The sequence below is a fragment of the Drosophila simulans genome, chromosome 3L (genome assembly GCF_016746395.2).
Source record: "Drosophila simulans strain w501 chromosome 3L, Prin_Dsim_3.1, whole genome shotgun sequence".
In the NCBI taxonomy this organism is placed as follows: Eukaryota; Metazoa; Arthropoda; class Insecta; order Diptera; family Drosophilidae; genus Drosophila; species Drosophila simulans.
This window is the reverse complement of record NC_052522.2, coordinates 14,725,671-14,741,135: the sequence shown is the minus strand read 5'-3', so window position 1 is coordinate 14,741,135 and position 15,465 is coordinate 14,725,671. Positions and strand designations below refer to the sequence as shown.

At 41.2% G+C, this 15,465-nt stretch overlaps 3 protein-coding genes across 6 annotated transcripts; 1 reads left to right on the top strand and 2 right to left on the bottom strand.

Moving 5' to 3' along the window:
- The first annotated feature begins 95 nt into the window (after positions 1–95).
- Positions 96–1,784, top strand: LOC6738093 (39S ribosomal protein L39, mitochondrial). Its single transcript, XM_002084871.4, has 5 exons — positions 96–253; positions 473–797; positions 862–962; positions 1,141–1,583; positions 1,645–1,784. The coding sequence occupies exons 1-5, from the start codon at positions 181–183 to the stop codon at positions 1,702–1,704; spliced, it is 1,002 nt and encodes a 333-aa protein (XP_002084907.1). The 5' UTR covers positions 96–180; the 3' UTR covers positions 1,705–1,784.
- Positions 1,691–7,549, bottom strand: LOC6738092 (zinc transporter ZIP5). The gene is made up of 4 exons (XM_002084870.4): positions 7,205–7,549; positions 4,890–5,172; positions 3,320–3,616; positions 1,691–3,263 (listed from the first exon to the last, which is right to left on the bottom strand). The coding sequence occupies exons 1-4, from the start codon at positions 7,346–7,348 to the stop codon at positions 2,269–2,271; spliced, it is 1,719 nt and encodes a 572-aa protein (XP_002084906.1). The 5' UTR covers positions 7,349–7,549; the 3' UTR covers positions 1,691–2,268.
- Positions 7,550–8,262: 713 nt separating this feature from the next.
- Positions 8,263–14,936, bottom strand: LOC6738091 (Y+L amino acid transporter 2). Of its 4 annotated transcripts, none has more exons than XM_016171501.3 (5): positions 14,830–14,936; positions 11,722–12,375; positions 9,844–10,062; positions 9,170–9,765; positions 8,263–9,099 (listed from the first exon to the last, which is right to left on the bottom strand). In XM_016171501.3, the coding sequence occupies exons 2-5, from the start codon at positions 12,017–12,019 to the stop codon at positions 8,713–8,715; spliced, it is 1,500 nt and encodes a 499-aa protein (XP_016031908.1). In that variant the 5' UTR covers positions 12,020–12,375; positions 14,830–14,936; the 3' UTR covers positions 8,263–8,712. The 4 variants fall into 4 exon arrangements, with proteins under 4 accessions (XP_016031908.1, XP_039149871.1, XP_039149873.1 ...); XM_039293937.2 differs by having other exon boundaries at positions 14,823–14,892; XM_039293939.2 differs by having other exon boundaries at positions 14,852–14,867.
- Positions 14,937–15,465: the final 529 nt, after the last annotated feature.

Below are 15,465 nucleotides of genomic sequence, written 5' to 3'. Positions count from 1 at the left end.
TGATGTTTTAATGTTATTCGCCGTTGTTTACATGCAACAAGTGCTTAGGAAAGCCCCTTATATTTTGCGAGCGAAGAGTCATGTTTAAAAGATCGATATATTGGTTCCATTCTGACCGCCTTGACATAGTACCATCACTTTTGTGAACTGCATCCCTGGAAAGTATTTTGTTAATTTACCATGTCTGCGGCCACAAAATTACATAAAACTAGCTGGTGCGCCCTGCGGCAGCTGCAACAATACAGAACTAAGGGTAAGTAACACTTATAAGGAGCCCTTTTATTGACCAATGATCGAGAAAGTTGTTTACATAATGCCGGCGGTCATTCACGTTCAGCGGAGCTCTTCGGCCAGTGATGGCAGTTCGTTGATGTCTTGGCGGAAAAATAGCTAGAATTTATTTAGATCGCAGTTCAATTTAATTAACTGAATAAACAAAACTATACTATAAAATACAACTTTCAACTTACAGCCAACTTTAGTGGCAGTTCTGCATCGATAGCCAAGCGGAATGACCTGTTCAACCAGGAGCAGCGCCGTCAACGGGATGCAGTGGGTCGAATCGATAAGATCGAGGTGCGGTATCTGGGACTTCCGGAGGATGTCACTCTGGTGATGAACGGCAACATCTCAACGCCCTTCAATTGTGCCCAGCATCTGAGTGAGGGGCACTGTAAGCGATCGGCACTGGCCTTGATCGACGGCAGTGTGCCCTGGGATATGCACAGACCCTTGCAGGAATCCTGCACTCTGCAGCTGCTTAACTTCCATGTTTCCGAGCCACACGTGGTCAACAAGTGAGTGTTGTACTACATATATAATAGCATATGTATTAAACTTGCTTATGTTGTTTACTTTTAGAGCATTCTGGCGCACTTGCAGCTTTATGTTGGGAGCCGCCTTGAACCGCGCTTTCAAGCCGGAGGCCAATCTTCAGCTCCATAGCTTTCCTGGACCCAACAGTAAGCCGAATCACTTTTTAGGATTGAAGATTACGATATTGTTACTAGGTTTCTTCTTTGCCCCTTTAATTGAATGAAAATTTCATAAATATATATCTTAAAACTAATACTGTCTGGAATATATATATTAATTATATTAAATTATTAATTATAAAATTACTCTTATTACATTTCACAGTTAAATCAGGAAGCTTTGTCCACGACATTGTGCTGCAAACCCAGAACTGGGAGCCAGCAAAGGAAGAGATGCGCGCCCTTTCGGCAGAGATGGTTAAACTGGCTGCTCAGGATCTGCGCATCGAGCGTTTGGACGTCCAACAGGATTTAGCCCAGGAGATGTTCAAGGATTCCAAGTATAAGAGCGAACAGTTGCCCAGTATTGCGCAACAGACGAATGGAAGGGTCACCTTATATCGCCTGGGTGATCACATCGACATCTCACGCGGTCCAATGGTGGCCTCTACCAGCTTTTTAGGGAAATGCGTCATCTCGGCTGCCCACAAAGTTGCGGAGGAGGGTCCCTCTGGTGCTTTCTATCGCATTCAGGGCGTTGCACTGCCGTCTGGCTTCCAATTGAATCATGTTGCATTTGGTGTATTGGAGGAACGTTCTAAGAAACCTGTGAGTATATCTCACCGTTTTTCGATAAAGAGCTGTGTCACAAATTTAAAACACATTTTAGAGCCCCGCACGCCTGCCCAATGAACCATTTGAGGAACAACAGCAACTGCAGTTATCTTAAAACGTTCTTTAATATTTAAAACTATACTGTAAGTGTTAAAAAGTAAATCATTAAAGAGCGTCCTAATTTGTTACAACAAAGAAAATCCGTCTTTAAAAGGATATGAGCAAACAAAATTGTGCTTTTATCATTTTACTTACAAGCTAACTATCTTATGGAATGAAATTCTGGATAGCTCGTATTATTTGTAGATTTAGCATTCGTAAGGCAGAATTTATATAACAGAACACTCTTATGTCTTATTTTATGATGTAATGATTCTATATTCTTTTAATTACCAATGCTAGGGCTTCTCTTTTTTGCTCACAGTTCTTTTATCTTAATTCTTTTTTTTTAAACATTTATATTATAATATTTAAGCTTCTATAACACTAAGAAAGGTGCTGTTTAAATCATATGTAAAGCTGACCACAGACTAACATTTGGTAACGATTTCATCTTCAACAAGTAAGGCATGCTTAAAGAAGCAAGAGAATCAGAGATTCCACAGAAACATATTTTTAAACTACTATCTACAATAAGAAAACAAAATCAACATAGCTGTTTGAGATTCAGAGCTATTCTTTAAAAGCTCTTGAACAAGCCCTCTAAATCGTGCTCATTAAGGGCAATAGCCAACATTATCAGTCCACCCAGAAGGATGCCAAAAATTTGTATAATTATACCCTTTGGATCTTTGGCCATCTCCGGATTGTGGGCCACACTCATTGTGGGCACCAGATCGGCAAAGGCAATATACAGGAAGGAACCAGCGGTGGCTGCATAAATCCATTGGGTCATGCCATCTCCAATTCCCGCAATAAACAGGCCCACGGACATGCCCACAAAGCTAAGAACTGAGCTAACAATATTCATATAGACGGCTCTTCGCATGGAGACACCTGTTTGGAGCAACAGAGCAAAGTCGCCCAGTTCGTGGGGCAACTCATGGCAGAGTACGGCAAAGGCGGTAGCAAATCCAGTGACCGGATCACTTGCGAAGGCTGCACCTATGGCCAGACCGTCGGTCAGATTGTGCAAACCATCTCCGATGATTACCATGAAGGCTACTGGGGTGAGCGGTCGATCGGGAGTCTTCTCATCCAGCTTGGCTTCCTGCAGCATCACATTGAGCTCTCGAGGAGCTGGCAGATCAATAGCATCCTTCGCAGCGGGCTTCTCCATATGTCCATGACTGTGGCCGTGGCTGTGACCATGTCCGTGGCTGTGTCCATGACCTGGCTTGCTTCCCTTTAGCAGCGGAATCAGGTTCTCTAGCATGTACATGAATAGCGCCGCTAGGAAAGTACAACCACATAGCAGAGCCGCCTCATTGCTATGTTTGTGATCTGATTCCAAGGGATTGATACCAGTGACTTCCTCCTCGTGCTTTTCCTCCTTGAAAAGAGCATGGGGGAGCAAGTGCATCAGGGCATCGCCAGCTAAAGTGCCCACAGCGATGGAAACCAGGAACTTGAGAATTTCCTGATAGGCAGCCGACTTCATCAAAGGAACCAGAAGAATGCCCAGTAATCCGCAAGCGGACAGTATAAGCATAGTGATGCTGGCATAGATCCAAGCTGAATCGATACAGGTAAGTTATCTTGTATAGCAAAGTATAATTATAGATACCTACCATACCATATCTTTTGGTTCTTATCGTTTAGGTTTTCTGATCGTGCAGCTGGTTGCTTGCAAACTCCATTATCGATCTGGGCTAAAAGAGCTGGACAGAGTTTCATAAAAGCTCGCGGAGTGATCCGCACCGAGTTGATGAATTCGTTGTATTCCTCTTCAGAATTGTGGATGCCATCAGTTGAGCTAACGTCATTCTTAATGAGCAGCTTGCGGTAGGCAATGTTTTTGTGGAGATCGTTGTGGTTCACGATGAGGGAAAGCAGCGACTTTGGTGATAAGCAAGCGGCAACAGGTTCTGAAAATAAAAAGTTTAAAAGTAATGTAATTTTAAGAAGCAGTGGAAATATTCCCTGTTTTAAGTGAAAGTCTAAGGTATAAGCACCTTAGTAAAGTATTTAGAAATTCTTGTTGCATGTGAATTACTTCTGATTTTGCAGTTTGCAATATAATCTGTACGTTATGCATTATTATATAGCTTGGCTGGGTTCACATTATGAGCAGCAACTGTTTGTTCTAATTTAAACCTTTTAAGCACTTTGTTTATAATGCTAGGTATGGGGAATTTTCTTTTTCCCATGTTTACACTCATTCTATGGAAATAGCAAACGTATTTCTTCGATCCCGACACGTTGCCCTCTCTCCTCAGTCGATTGTTATCCAATTCGCATGTGCGAACTTGCCATTAATCCAGTCGGCTGTTTAGTGTTAACTTTATATGGGACAACGTTGTAATGATTGTGTGCACTTCAATTAACTGTAAGACTCAGCCAACAAAAATAAATAACAAGCGTACCGACCGATTGAGGCCTGTTTGTTTCTCGTTTTGTATCTGTATCTGTATCTGAATTCGTTCAATTGTTGTTTTCTTTTGGATTTCCGCATCCATAATGCGTCCGTTTATCGTGCTATCGCCCTGTTTTCGTCGCCTGCTGACAATGATCTTTCCTACCTGCTGATTTACGGCTACATTTACGGCCCAAAAGGAGAAAGAAATATCTGATACTAACTATATATACGTGCATGGTAATGATAATTTATGCGACAAGGCCACGATCACAGACGGAACTTCCTATCAACCAAATGAGATGGCATGGAGGATGGGATGGCATAATTGAATTGATGATAGACCGCAGTCGCCTTGCACTTGGAAATCGGCCAATTGATGGAAAGAGTCGAGTCGAGTCGAGGGCTTCATCTATTTATACTTCCATTCTGATGCGAATGCGACATTCTGCCGGCCTCAATTTTGTATTGTGGCACAGGTGGCTGGTGTTTTATTAAGTTTGTATGCTTGTTATTAAGTGCCAGTCAAGTGAGCCTTAATCCGCGCATTTCTTAGAATTTCTTTGCATTTATGGAATCTGGTGAACCCGGATAAGTGTTAAAACAAACTATCTTAAGGTTTATAACCATGTTGTCTATCCTGCGTAGCTTAGCTATTATCAGTCATAGCTGATGGTCGGCAAATACATACAGTAATACGGTTGGAAGTAGAGTGCGAAATCTCCGACCATAAAGATAAGACTGGTGCACATCTTTGTTAAATATTAAGCGACGCCGCCACTCACCAGAACTCTCCCTCGGATGTCGGTGCTTGGGGTCATGCATTTCTAGGAACTCCGGAACCTCGGCCTCCGACTCCGACTTTGAGCGATTGCCACGTGGAGAGATTTGCAGCTCCAAAGCTTCCTCGTCGGTGGCATTGACTCGTGTCGGCTCAAAGTAGTACGTGACATTTGTGGCATGCGGCATCTCGTTGGAGTATCCCTGAGGTCGATGCTGATCAATCGTGTGCGAGGGATCGAATTGGATTTGACCCAAGTTCAGGCTGAACATCAGATGCTCAAGACCCTGGAAAATATTTGAGTTCCTCATTTAGTAGACATTTAAGGCAGGATGATCAAATAGAACTAATAAATATATCTAATCCTATAATATCTTCATGACAGCATATTTAGAAAGCACTTAGACGTTATCTGGAAGTTTTCCAAGATAAAAAACCGAAGTATTTTCATAAAACAAGTGTGATTTCTAAAGGGCACAAGTTATTGTAAGGCGCAAAATATAAGTAAACTATCTAATGATAAGTACACATAGCATTATGCTTCAAATATTGTAGTCAAACTATTTTATTTTAAAGATAACTAAGTATTCGATAATAGGCATTAAAATAACTTTTGCAAAGATAAATAGGCTTAAAAATATCTATGTACAAATTCTCAGAAATTTTGATGATTCATTAGTTTTAAATAGTTGCTATTTCCCTAAACTATTTAAACAGTAACTGCAACCTTGAAGTTATAAAAAACCTTTTAAAAACAGCAATTAATCTCGAAGTAGCTGGAGCAAACGCAACAAAACATATGCCAGCTGTTTTGTTTTATGAAATCTTTTTTAAAAACAAACCTTAACCTGCTGCACATTTTTCGTAGTAGCTATACACAAAATTTCACGCCCACAAATCGATCGCATTTGCTATTTATTTAACTAATTTGTCAAAGTAAATACATTGGCTGCGATCTATCAACGATAATTACTTGATTTACTTGTCAACGTGCCAGGCAATTATATTTACATCTGAATTCATTTGTTTATTGTTATTCCTCCATTCTGTCGCATATTTGCTGTCGCTAAAGTGGGTGGAGATTCCCCGGGGCGGTGGTGGTGGAGGCCCATCTAATTGCCTCGACAGCCACCTGTCGCCGGGGATCGGGGCGTGTGTCCGGCGTGTGATGAGTGGCTCCAAAGAATTGCCCAGATTCCCAAGATCAGGATGGCATGGAATTTGCATATGAACAAACATTAGACACACACGCGCTGGCACAAAAAAAAAAAACTATTTATTATGTAGCTCATGAAGCCACCAAATGGCGGATTTTACTTTCATTCAGCTGAGATTTGTTTGTGTGCCAAGTGCGCTATATGTAATCAAATTTGGAATATTAGAATAATGATAGAATACGAGACGGTTGGGTGGGCATGGGACACGGCACATGGGGCATCGGACATCCAACCCTTAATGTTAGTATGCCGAGTGCGTAAAAAGTAGAAACATTTTTAGTAGCGGCTCGCCATTCAAATGGACACAGCGTATTGCGTAGTCCATACGCATGAGTAATGTCAATTGGCTCCGATTGTTCGGAATCGGACGGACAATAGCTTTGGAGTCCATAAGCATAACGATCGCGTTGCGAAAGTTGCGCTTGCTTTTTTTTTTCTTTAGTTTCGTCAGCTGCGCCGGCTACTAGATGCCCATATCTAGTGTGCCCATTGGAAGGAGGAGCAAGCAGTCTTATCGGGCTTATCATCTCCTAATCTCCGACGTGGATTCAGAAGGATGTCGTGGGCGGGGGGTGGGTGTTGTTGGTCGTGTTGATGCTCAGGTCTCGCGTACTGTACATCTCACTGTGCTGTGCTGCTCGTTAGTCTGGATTTTGATTAAATTTATGATAATGCCAGCAATAAAAGTCTACGTTTTGTATCATACGAAGTGCCTGCGTTCTGTCCACTGTGTTATAAAATTGCTGCGCGCATATAAAGATTACAACCTTTTAAGAGTGACGCGATAATAGCTGTTGAGAGTGTTTTGTTTGCCCGATCCAGTCTCAAGTTGGCCAGAAGAACACAATTGTTTCACTTTCACAATGCCCAAATATTTGATTAACTCTAATTCATATGAGACCCCTCCCCCCACCACACACATTGTTTTTGTTGCTGGCCCAAAAATGACAAAAAGAAGACACCAACTCACTAATTTTTTGCCATAACGCTAACCGCAAAAGCTTTGTCCCGTGTCCGACTTTGTTTACCTGTGTTTACCTGTGCTCAAATTACGCTCTTGTGTGTGTTTACAAGGCTAGTTCGATGGTTTATTGGTTATTACCTCAAAGTTGATTGTCCCGCCATTGCCGTATTTTTGAAATATCTGCGCCACGTATTTGTTGTATTCCGTGGAAGCCGGCACTGTTTTCAAAAATAGCGAACCCAGGCAAATTAGGGTTAAGACTAGCACCTGCTTTTTGGCCATCGTAATGGACTGAACACTCAGGTGGTGGTAGATAGTATTTCTCTATCGTTTTTCGTTTTATTGAACCCGGTTATCTACTGGTCACTCGTCATTTCACTGGGTGCTTCACCGGGATTTTCTCGAGTTTTCACAGACGCGTGCGATCCGTAACACTGCGGCCAACTACCGATCCCGTTCAACGGTCTTTTGAAATGACAGTTTCGCCCACGCAACGTTTTATACGACTTTCGGTTCGGCGAGCGCCGGCGCGTTCTCCTTTCTCCCTCTCTCCTTCGCCCACTGGGCGGGCAACTCATCGCTCTGCGCACTCGCTACAAACTTAACTGCCATTCGGATTGAGCTTCCGAAAAGCTTTCGCCGGACCATCAAATTTGAGCGCCAAAAATGGGTAAAGCCGGTTAACCTGTAGGTCGGTTAAACTCAAATTAGAAAATGTATTCAGGTTTGAAATTACAAAAATTTAATTAGCTCTCATATTTTATAAAAATAAATAAGAAATTTGCCTAATGATATTATTAAGCAAACATATGTAGATACAGATATGTGTTCTCTGTTTAAGAACTATCCGGTAGATTGTTACTACGACGAAAAAGATTGCATACCTAAAAGGCGTTATAAAGGCGCTTTCATTAAGTAGTGAGTTCTAGAACTCGCTGGACTAGCAAATAGAACTAGAAAATAAAAATATAAAAAATTAATAAATATTGTGGGAGATGATAATGATAATTTATTTTATATATATCCTGCCTATAATTACTAAATAATAGGGTTCATATCAGAGAACTGCAATGGTGGCATTTTTTGAACTTCATATACCTTACTTCAAAACCCCGAAATATAGTTAATCTTGAATGCGTTATAATGCTCACAATTTCAGCCCACTTCGCAAAAGGTAATAAGATTAAATACTCATCTAAGTTTAAATTGTTTATTATTAACTTTCTTATACAAAACAAATTCGATTTTTACATTTCGCAAAAAGTTGCATCAATAATAATTATTACTTACTGAATAAGCTCCTAATTACTTGTATAATATGTAAAAATTGGTTCGCATTTTGTATAACAGGCATATTTCTGCTTTCGACGAGGAACTCATTTTTTTTGGGTTTGAAATATACAATACAAATATAGCTAACAAATAATATTAATTGAAGCAGGGACTTCCCTACCAGAATGCATTTGAGTTATTTACAATAACACTTTTGTAATGTTGTGCGTAGGTTTTCAAAATTTCGCGTTTCTAACCTATCTTATCGGTAAATTGAGACTTATCCTAACTACAAGATATTCCCTTCTATAGTTGCGTTGATCGATACATCCACAAAAGGCACTCTCTTCCCAAAGTCGTAGAGTCCTGCAGTCCTAGTCGAACTTCTCCTGGTTGGGCATACAGATGAAGAACTTGGAGCACCACAGGTTGATCGCCTGCGAAGTGTCCGCCAGCCATTTGACCGGCTTGTGGATGGTCAGATAGTAGACCGGAATTCCAGACAGTATAATGATCGTTCCGATTCCTACCACATATGGCGTCTGTGTGCAGGAGAAGATGACCAGGAACAGGCAGACGATCAAGTAGATGATGGGCAGCGCCAAGTTGACCTTGATGGGTCGCTCCGTCTTGGGTTGCTTGTAGCGCATCCACAGTAGTCCGGATACCGAGATCAGCGTGAACAACGCCTCCACGTAGCTGACGTAGTTGATTAGTACGTAGACGTCCTCGATGAACAGCAGCAGCAAGGTGAGCAGGCCCTGGGAAATTAAAAAAAAATGTTAATTAAATAATTATAGATTCCTTACTTAGGTTAAGCCTCTAACTTACCAGGAATATCAGCGAGGGCACAGGTGTCAGGCAATTAACGTTAATCAGCGAAATGGCGGCCGGCAGATGACCATTCCTTGCACCGACGAAGAAAAGACGCGAGGAGGCGAAGATCGCTCCATTCAGCGAACCAAAAGTGGAGCAGGCCACTGCGAAGGGCATAATCCATGACATATACCCCAGCATCTTGTCGCCGAAGGTGACTGCCACTGCATCTGACGAAAGGATCTCGTCTGGCGAGAGAACCGAAAAGTATGCAATATTCGTGATCATATAGATGACCGTGACCACCGGCATTGAGATGCAAATGGCCTTGGGCAGGTTTCGATACGGATCCTTGAGCTCCTCGGTTACAAAGTTCAAATAGTTCCAGCCGGAGTACGAGAAGAGGCCGCTATAGAAGGCCAGGGCTATATATCCAGGATCTTGCAAGCCTCCCGCGAAGGGATTATCCCAGTGCTCCGTGTTGCCATCGAACAACCACCAGACTCCGGCGCCTACGATCACCAGGAGGGCAACCACCTTGGTGCCCGTAAAGATGTCCGTCACACGCGTAACCCACTTAACATTATAGCAATTGATAAGCGTCAGCACACCTAGGGTGGAAGATCAAGCAATTAGTCAATATAGTCTATCCCTAGTCTCACCACCGATTAGCTATCAGCGAATCTTACATATCATGGCAGCCGCCAGCAGCTGAACAGCTTCGATGGGCGCGTCGCAGGAAGGCCAAAAAGGTTTCAGCAGATATATGGCGAAAGTGAGAGCCGTAATCGCATTGCCCGTGGGCACCAGGATCAGCAGGGCCACCCACAGATAGAGGAACGCAGGCAGAGGACCAAATGCAGTGCCTATATAGGCATAATCTCCGCCCGATTTCGGTATCATCGTGCCTGGAAAAGTCATCATATTAGTTATAGTAGAAAATTTGCTCATTACGGCGTAGTTTATGGGGACATCCCAAGAGAATAATGTTTAAAAAGTGATTAGCCTTATAGAGAGCAAACGTTGACAATCTGATAAGCATGACACAGTTCTGTCAAAGAATTTTAGATTTATTCTAGTGTCTTTGGTTCTGGAAATACTTGGAGGTATGTATCTAACGAGGGTTGTTCCAGCAGTTGGAGAACATATGAAAAAGCTTTAAAAGCATGTGCTAACTCTTCCATTTATTACGACCATCCTAGTAATTGGTGATAATTTTTTTTTATTTGCTTTATCATTCAGTACATAAAGATTTTTGAAACTTTATTTAGTATTTAAATAGCTCATAAACATGTTTGACAGTAAATATTAGAAAAAGGTAGCATCAGTATTTGATTTTCAAACATATGTTCAATCATTCTGATCAGATCAGACATATTGAACTTGTATTGATATTTCGTAATGCAAATTCCGAGAATTATGCTAATTTGCGTCTGCCGAAAATGTATGGTAATGACTGTCTGCCTGGCTGATTGTTAAAAAAACGTGTTTTAATAATGATTACAAAGCCTTAAGCAAAGATGACGTAAAAGAAGAGAAAAAGCGATAAGACTTTTTTTGTTTCTCTTAAGTTTTGTTGTGGATCAAAGATTTTAAGAGAGTTCCATTCAAGTTCTTATTTGTTTTCATATCTTTAAAAGGTAAATTTATACCTTCGGTCATTTATGTATGTAAGTTTCAATAGAGAGGGTTGATAATTTGAATTTACCCCAGGAAACAAAGAACACTCGCTGTATTTCCAACAATATAAATATATTTATTCCTCAAAAAGCATCCTATCTTATTAAAGCATCCTGTACTTTTCTGAAAGGGCTCGTAGTGCTAATTAGTTGATAATTGAATGTTTTGTCTGGCCCACTATCAATTCTAATTCATCATTTTGCTGGGGAACTGGAACTGATTTGGTTTGTGTGTGCCACTTGAAGAGGCATTTTCAATGGGACCGAGCTAATTCCACGCCTTAAATGTGTCTCCATGGTAATTGGTTGGAGTAGTTAATCTCAAAAGATTCTCAGTTCGAACCAAAGGTCAGAGAGTCTTTCCGCTTCTGTCTCTTGGATCTGGCCGATTTTAATTGGAAATAAGCTGAATTTTCCTGTTCTTTCTACTGTAAAAAAGTGAGTGCTGTTTAGTTATAGCACTTTAAGTACCACATGTTGCTTAAACTTATTTTAAAAAATATGCAAATCATAATCTTGAACTCATCTTTTTTTCTCGGTGCAGTACTAGTGCTTGTTGCTAGATATATAGCTTATCTCTGGCCTTAACCTCTTTAGCCGATTTGTACTGACTTAAGCATTCTAGCCGAGCAGAGCTCTTGTTCCAGTTTTTTCTTGAATTTGTGCTGTGTTTGCTACAGGTGCTTGTCTTACACCTATGTAAACAACTCCCCCACTCCAGCCACGGACACATGCCATATGTTGACCCACCGATTGCTGTCATCAGCGGGAAGCAATAACTGCCAGCTCCGCAGAACATTGTTTGAATGGGCGTGGGCTCATTATCGGAAAAACAAAAAAAAACCGAAAAATTCCTAAAGCTACCCCCTTACATGGAGCATTACTCACCCAATTCGGCGTAGCATAGGGCGCCCACCATGCTGAGCACTCCGCTGAGGACCCAGACGATGAGGGATTGTCCTATGGAGCCGGAGAACTTGAGCACTCCCTTGGGACTCACGAAGATGCCGGATCCGACAATCACACCAACGATGATGGCCACTCCATCGAGCAGACCGATCTGCTTCTTTAGCTTCACCCCGGAACCCTGACTGCCGCTGTCCGCCGTGGAATTATTGGGTTCCGCCGGAGGAACCTCGAACACCTGGCGGGGAATCAACGAGTCGCTGGCCTGAACTCGCGCCATTTTTTGCTCGGAAGATGTGCGACGTTTTTTATGGGTGGTTCTTGGAATACGGAATACCTTTTGAATTTGTATGCTGTTATAGGGTAACTTTTCCGATTTACACTGACTGGCCGTCGTTATGTACACAAGTCCATTGCTTTTATTGGGGGTTTCTTGTACTTTTCTCGGTGTCTTTTTTTTTTTATCAGCACACACTACACATGTGCCAGCGTGGAGCTTCCAATACAGTTCAGTTCGTTTGAGTCCACATGGTTTTTTTCATTTGTCTCTGTTGTTTTCCGATTTCAGTTCTGTTTTGTTCGGCACTTCACTTATTCATTCCAATGTACGCTCCTCACATTTGTCAAGGGCTCGCTCTATTTATTCAAAGCCGATAAGGTGTTAGAACACACGTGCTTCTATCATGCTCATCTCTTCGAAACAAGATGAGATGGGTATGATGAAATTTGGGAAACCGTAAAACCGGAAGATCCGACAGAATATCGGATGGAACGCACTGCTCGCGACGCGCTCTGAGTTCAAACTAAGTTTGGAATACGAATTTACCCCCCTTTATGAGCAAACAACGGCTGTCGCTCGCTCAACTTGGGCTTTGCATTTGCCTGGTTTTGTTATTCCGTTTAGGTAAGGCGGCGCGAAAAGCAGCTGCTGCTCTCTCGCGCTCTTTTGGGCCATAAACATCTTACCTGTTACCTGGCCAACCAACCAACTTTCCACCGAAACATGCGGCCAAACGCATGATGCAAGACGCCTCAAACATTTCGCTAGCCAAAGAAGTTTGAGAAGTTTTCGATTGCGGTGTGCCAAAAATAAAGCACGTGCAGCCGCCTAAGAGAAAGTCGCCGGCAATCTCTTAAGTTTGCCTCTCTTTCGCCTTAGTCATTGACCTTTTGGTGGGGTCTTAAATATGTGCGCATTTTGTCGAAATCTTTAGCCACTTTGTTGTCACTTTTCCCAAGTACTGGTGGCTATGCCATGTGCCAAAAGACATTAGCTCAATGATTTGTGTATGCCTTTAATTGCAGCTGATTTAACGGCTGCAAGTAAAACTTGCCACAAACTATTTGTGCGCACAATAATTGTAACAAGGTTAAATGTCACATTGTGTTAACACGGAATAAAGGCTTTAGATATGAGAAAGATGCCCATAAACTAGTTTAAAATACAATTAATATCTTTCGATTGAAAATCAGACGAATTAAGACAGTTTAGAATATTTGTTTGTGCGCAAACAAATCTAAAAAATATATGTATCCCTTGGGGAATGACTACTGTATGCGAGCCGATTTCCGGTAAAACTTAAACTTCAAAAATGAGGAAGTCGCTGATAAGAAGCCCCAATATTGCTCCCAGTTAATCTAATATTTTTTTTTCTTTTAAGTGCCAATGGCATATCAATGAATCGAATATCAATTAATTTTATAGCCGTTTGTGTACGGAGATTTATGGGCTAACCGCAGCTGAAGAGAGTTACGGATTAGTTAGTTAGATTACCGAACGGAGACCCCATTTAATATAAGGCTTCTTTTGTTGCTCATTTGACGACGATTACTCCAATGGATTCGGCGGTCTTTTGTGCGCCAAAATGCTCATTAATGCGAACCGAGCGCGACTTTTGTTAAACACTTGAGCGGATTATCATGAAGTGTAGTTACGTGGGGGATCCGGGGATGGATCATCGCCAGGCGCGTGCATTTGACATTTCAAACTGTGATAATTCAATTGTGTGAATCGTGGAACCTTTAGTACCCGACTGACTGGCCATATGGATTAGCTGCTGCCCAACTTTACACCTCCCTCGCGACCGCCATAAAAACTACTACAAATAATAAACAAAACAAGTGTAGCGCCTCCGCACAGTTTAGTGGCTCAACCAGCGGGATGGGATCATTTTGGATCCGTATAGCTCCTCTGGTAATCTAATTGTAAAAGAGACACACAGGGCGCTGGTTGCCGGTGTGGTGGTGTCGCCACAGCCACAATTACAGTGCTTTCGGTGGATCAGTTCGGGCCCCCGTTTGTGGTTGATTAACTGTGATTTCGTGTGACTTTTATTGTCGCCTCGTAGCTGCGGGATATCAGCTTTAATACACTTTCGGAGGGTATTCTAGCTATAAGCTCAAGTTCGGAGCAGTATGAAGGATATGGATGACATATTATTATCAAATAACATCAATTGATTCATCAGATTTTAATGTTTATTCAGACGGATGTCTTAAATAGTTCATTAATTAGTATATTATTTGATTTAAAGTTTAATTTTATATTAAGTATTTATAATTCTGTTATTTTTTAATTTTGAATTTAAATTTGATAGTTTTTTACATTTTACTTTAATAATAAATCGGATATGTTCATTTTTGCATGTATTCTTGTAAATCCTGGCCAAGTTATTATAGGGTATTCCAATTTTAGAACTCAGAATTAACCCTTTCTTTCTATTTTTACTTTTTTTTAACTCGCCCGCGCCGCACTTAATCTGTATATTTTTAAAAAGAAAAATATGATGGATCACTTCCATATGCAATTTTCGTTAATATTTCGGTGACGCTTCATCATATAATGCCACGAGTCATGAGATTTCGTGATTACCATTCCACAGGGTAATATAAATGTACTCAAACTTGCGAATGAACATTGTAAGTTTTATTTATAGCTGCAGAACTTTGTGCCTCTGCTTTATTAAATTTGGTGTAATTCAAATATTCAAGTATTCACTCGCTACGCTCCAAATATTTGCTTAAGATATTTTCACGCAGTTAAAATTCCTGGGAGACTACGTTTTAAACCGTTTCAACATTACTTTTTACCCGATAGAGGGAGAACCGTTACCCATTCGCACTGATAACCCGATGCAGACTGAGTCGAGAATTCCATCCGCGGGTCGCTCTTCCGAAAAAGCTTTAATAATATAATACAACAGAAAGGTAAATAAATATGTAAATATGAAAATTCGTTTTCATTTTTTAGACAATTGTTCGCCTTTGTGTGTGTGTGAGTGTGTGTGGATGTCGGAGGTGAACGACAACCGACAAACAAAAACATAAACAAGTGTTTGTCTCTTTGCATGTGCTCCCAATGCAATACGCATGTCGCATTCTCCCTAAGAGAACCAGATATTGAAGAGAATTCGTTGCAGTTGCATTCAGAATGCACTTAGTTCTCATATACGCTTCCGGTTAAAAACATAGTTCTGTCTCATGTAAAAATGCTAAACAATAATTCTTTTCATAACCAAAATTGACAGTCTGAAATTAAATTTCCTTAGAAATTTACAGACTTACTTTAAATATAATAGTATTCTCGACACAATGCAAAAACCCGGAATCCTTTGCAGTTCTATTTTGCTACCCCAAACTGTAACCTTCTTTGTGTGTTCTATCTTTAGTCAGCCATGTGCCTTCCCCTTTTTTCTTGCACATATATGGGGCAAGTGGATCAGGACC

Bases quoted from the DNA above. Each gene is read 5' to 3' on its own strand.
- LOC6738093 (XM_002084871.4), top strand. From the start codon at position 181: ATGTCTGCGGCCACAAAATTACATAAAACTAGCTGGTGCGCCCTGCGG. The intron at 254-472 runs GTAAGTAACACT...TTCAACTTACAG, and splicing joins GCAACAATACAGAACTAAGG to CCAACTTTAGTGGCAGTTCT. The intron at 963-1,140 runs GTAAGCCGAATC...TACATTTCACAG, and splicing joins TAGCTTTCCTGGACCCAACA to TTAAATCAGGAAGCTTTGTC.
- LOC6738092 (XM_002084870.4), bottom strand. From the start codon at position 7,348: ATGGCCAAAAAGCAGGTGCTAGTCTTAACCCTAATTTGCCTGGGTTCG. The intron at 5,173-7,204 runs GTAATAACCAAT...AATATTTTCCAG, and splicing joins GCGGGACAATCAACTTTGAG to GGTCTTGAGCATCTGATGTT. The intron at 3,617-4,889 runs GTGAGTGGCGGC...TTTTATTTTCAG, and splicing joins ACATCCGAGGGAGAGTTCTG to AACCTGTTGCCGCTTGCTTA.
- LOC6738091 (XM_016171501.3), bottom strand. From the start codon at position 12,019: ATGGCGCGAGTTCAGGCCAGCGACTCGTTGATTCCCCGCCAGGTGTTC. The intron at 10,063-11,721 runs GTGAGTAATGCT...TGACTTTTCCAG, and splicing joins CCTATGCTACGCCGAATTGG to GCACGATGATACCGAAATCG. The intron at 9,766-9,843 runs GTAAGATTCGCT...CTTCCACCCTAG, and splicing joins GCTGGCGGCTGCCATGATAT to GTGTGCTGACGCTTATCAAT.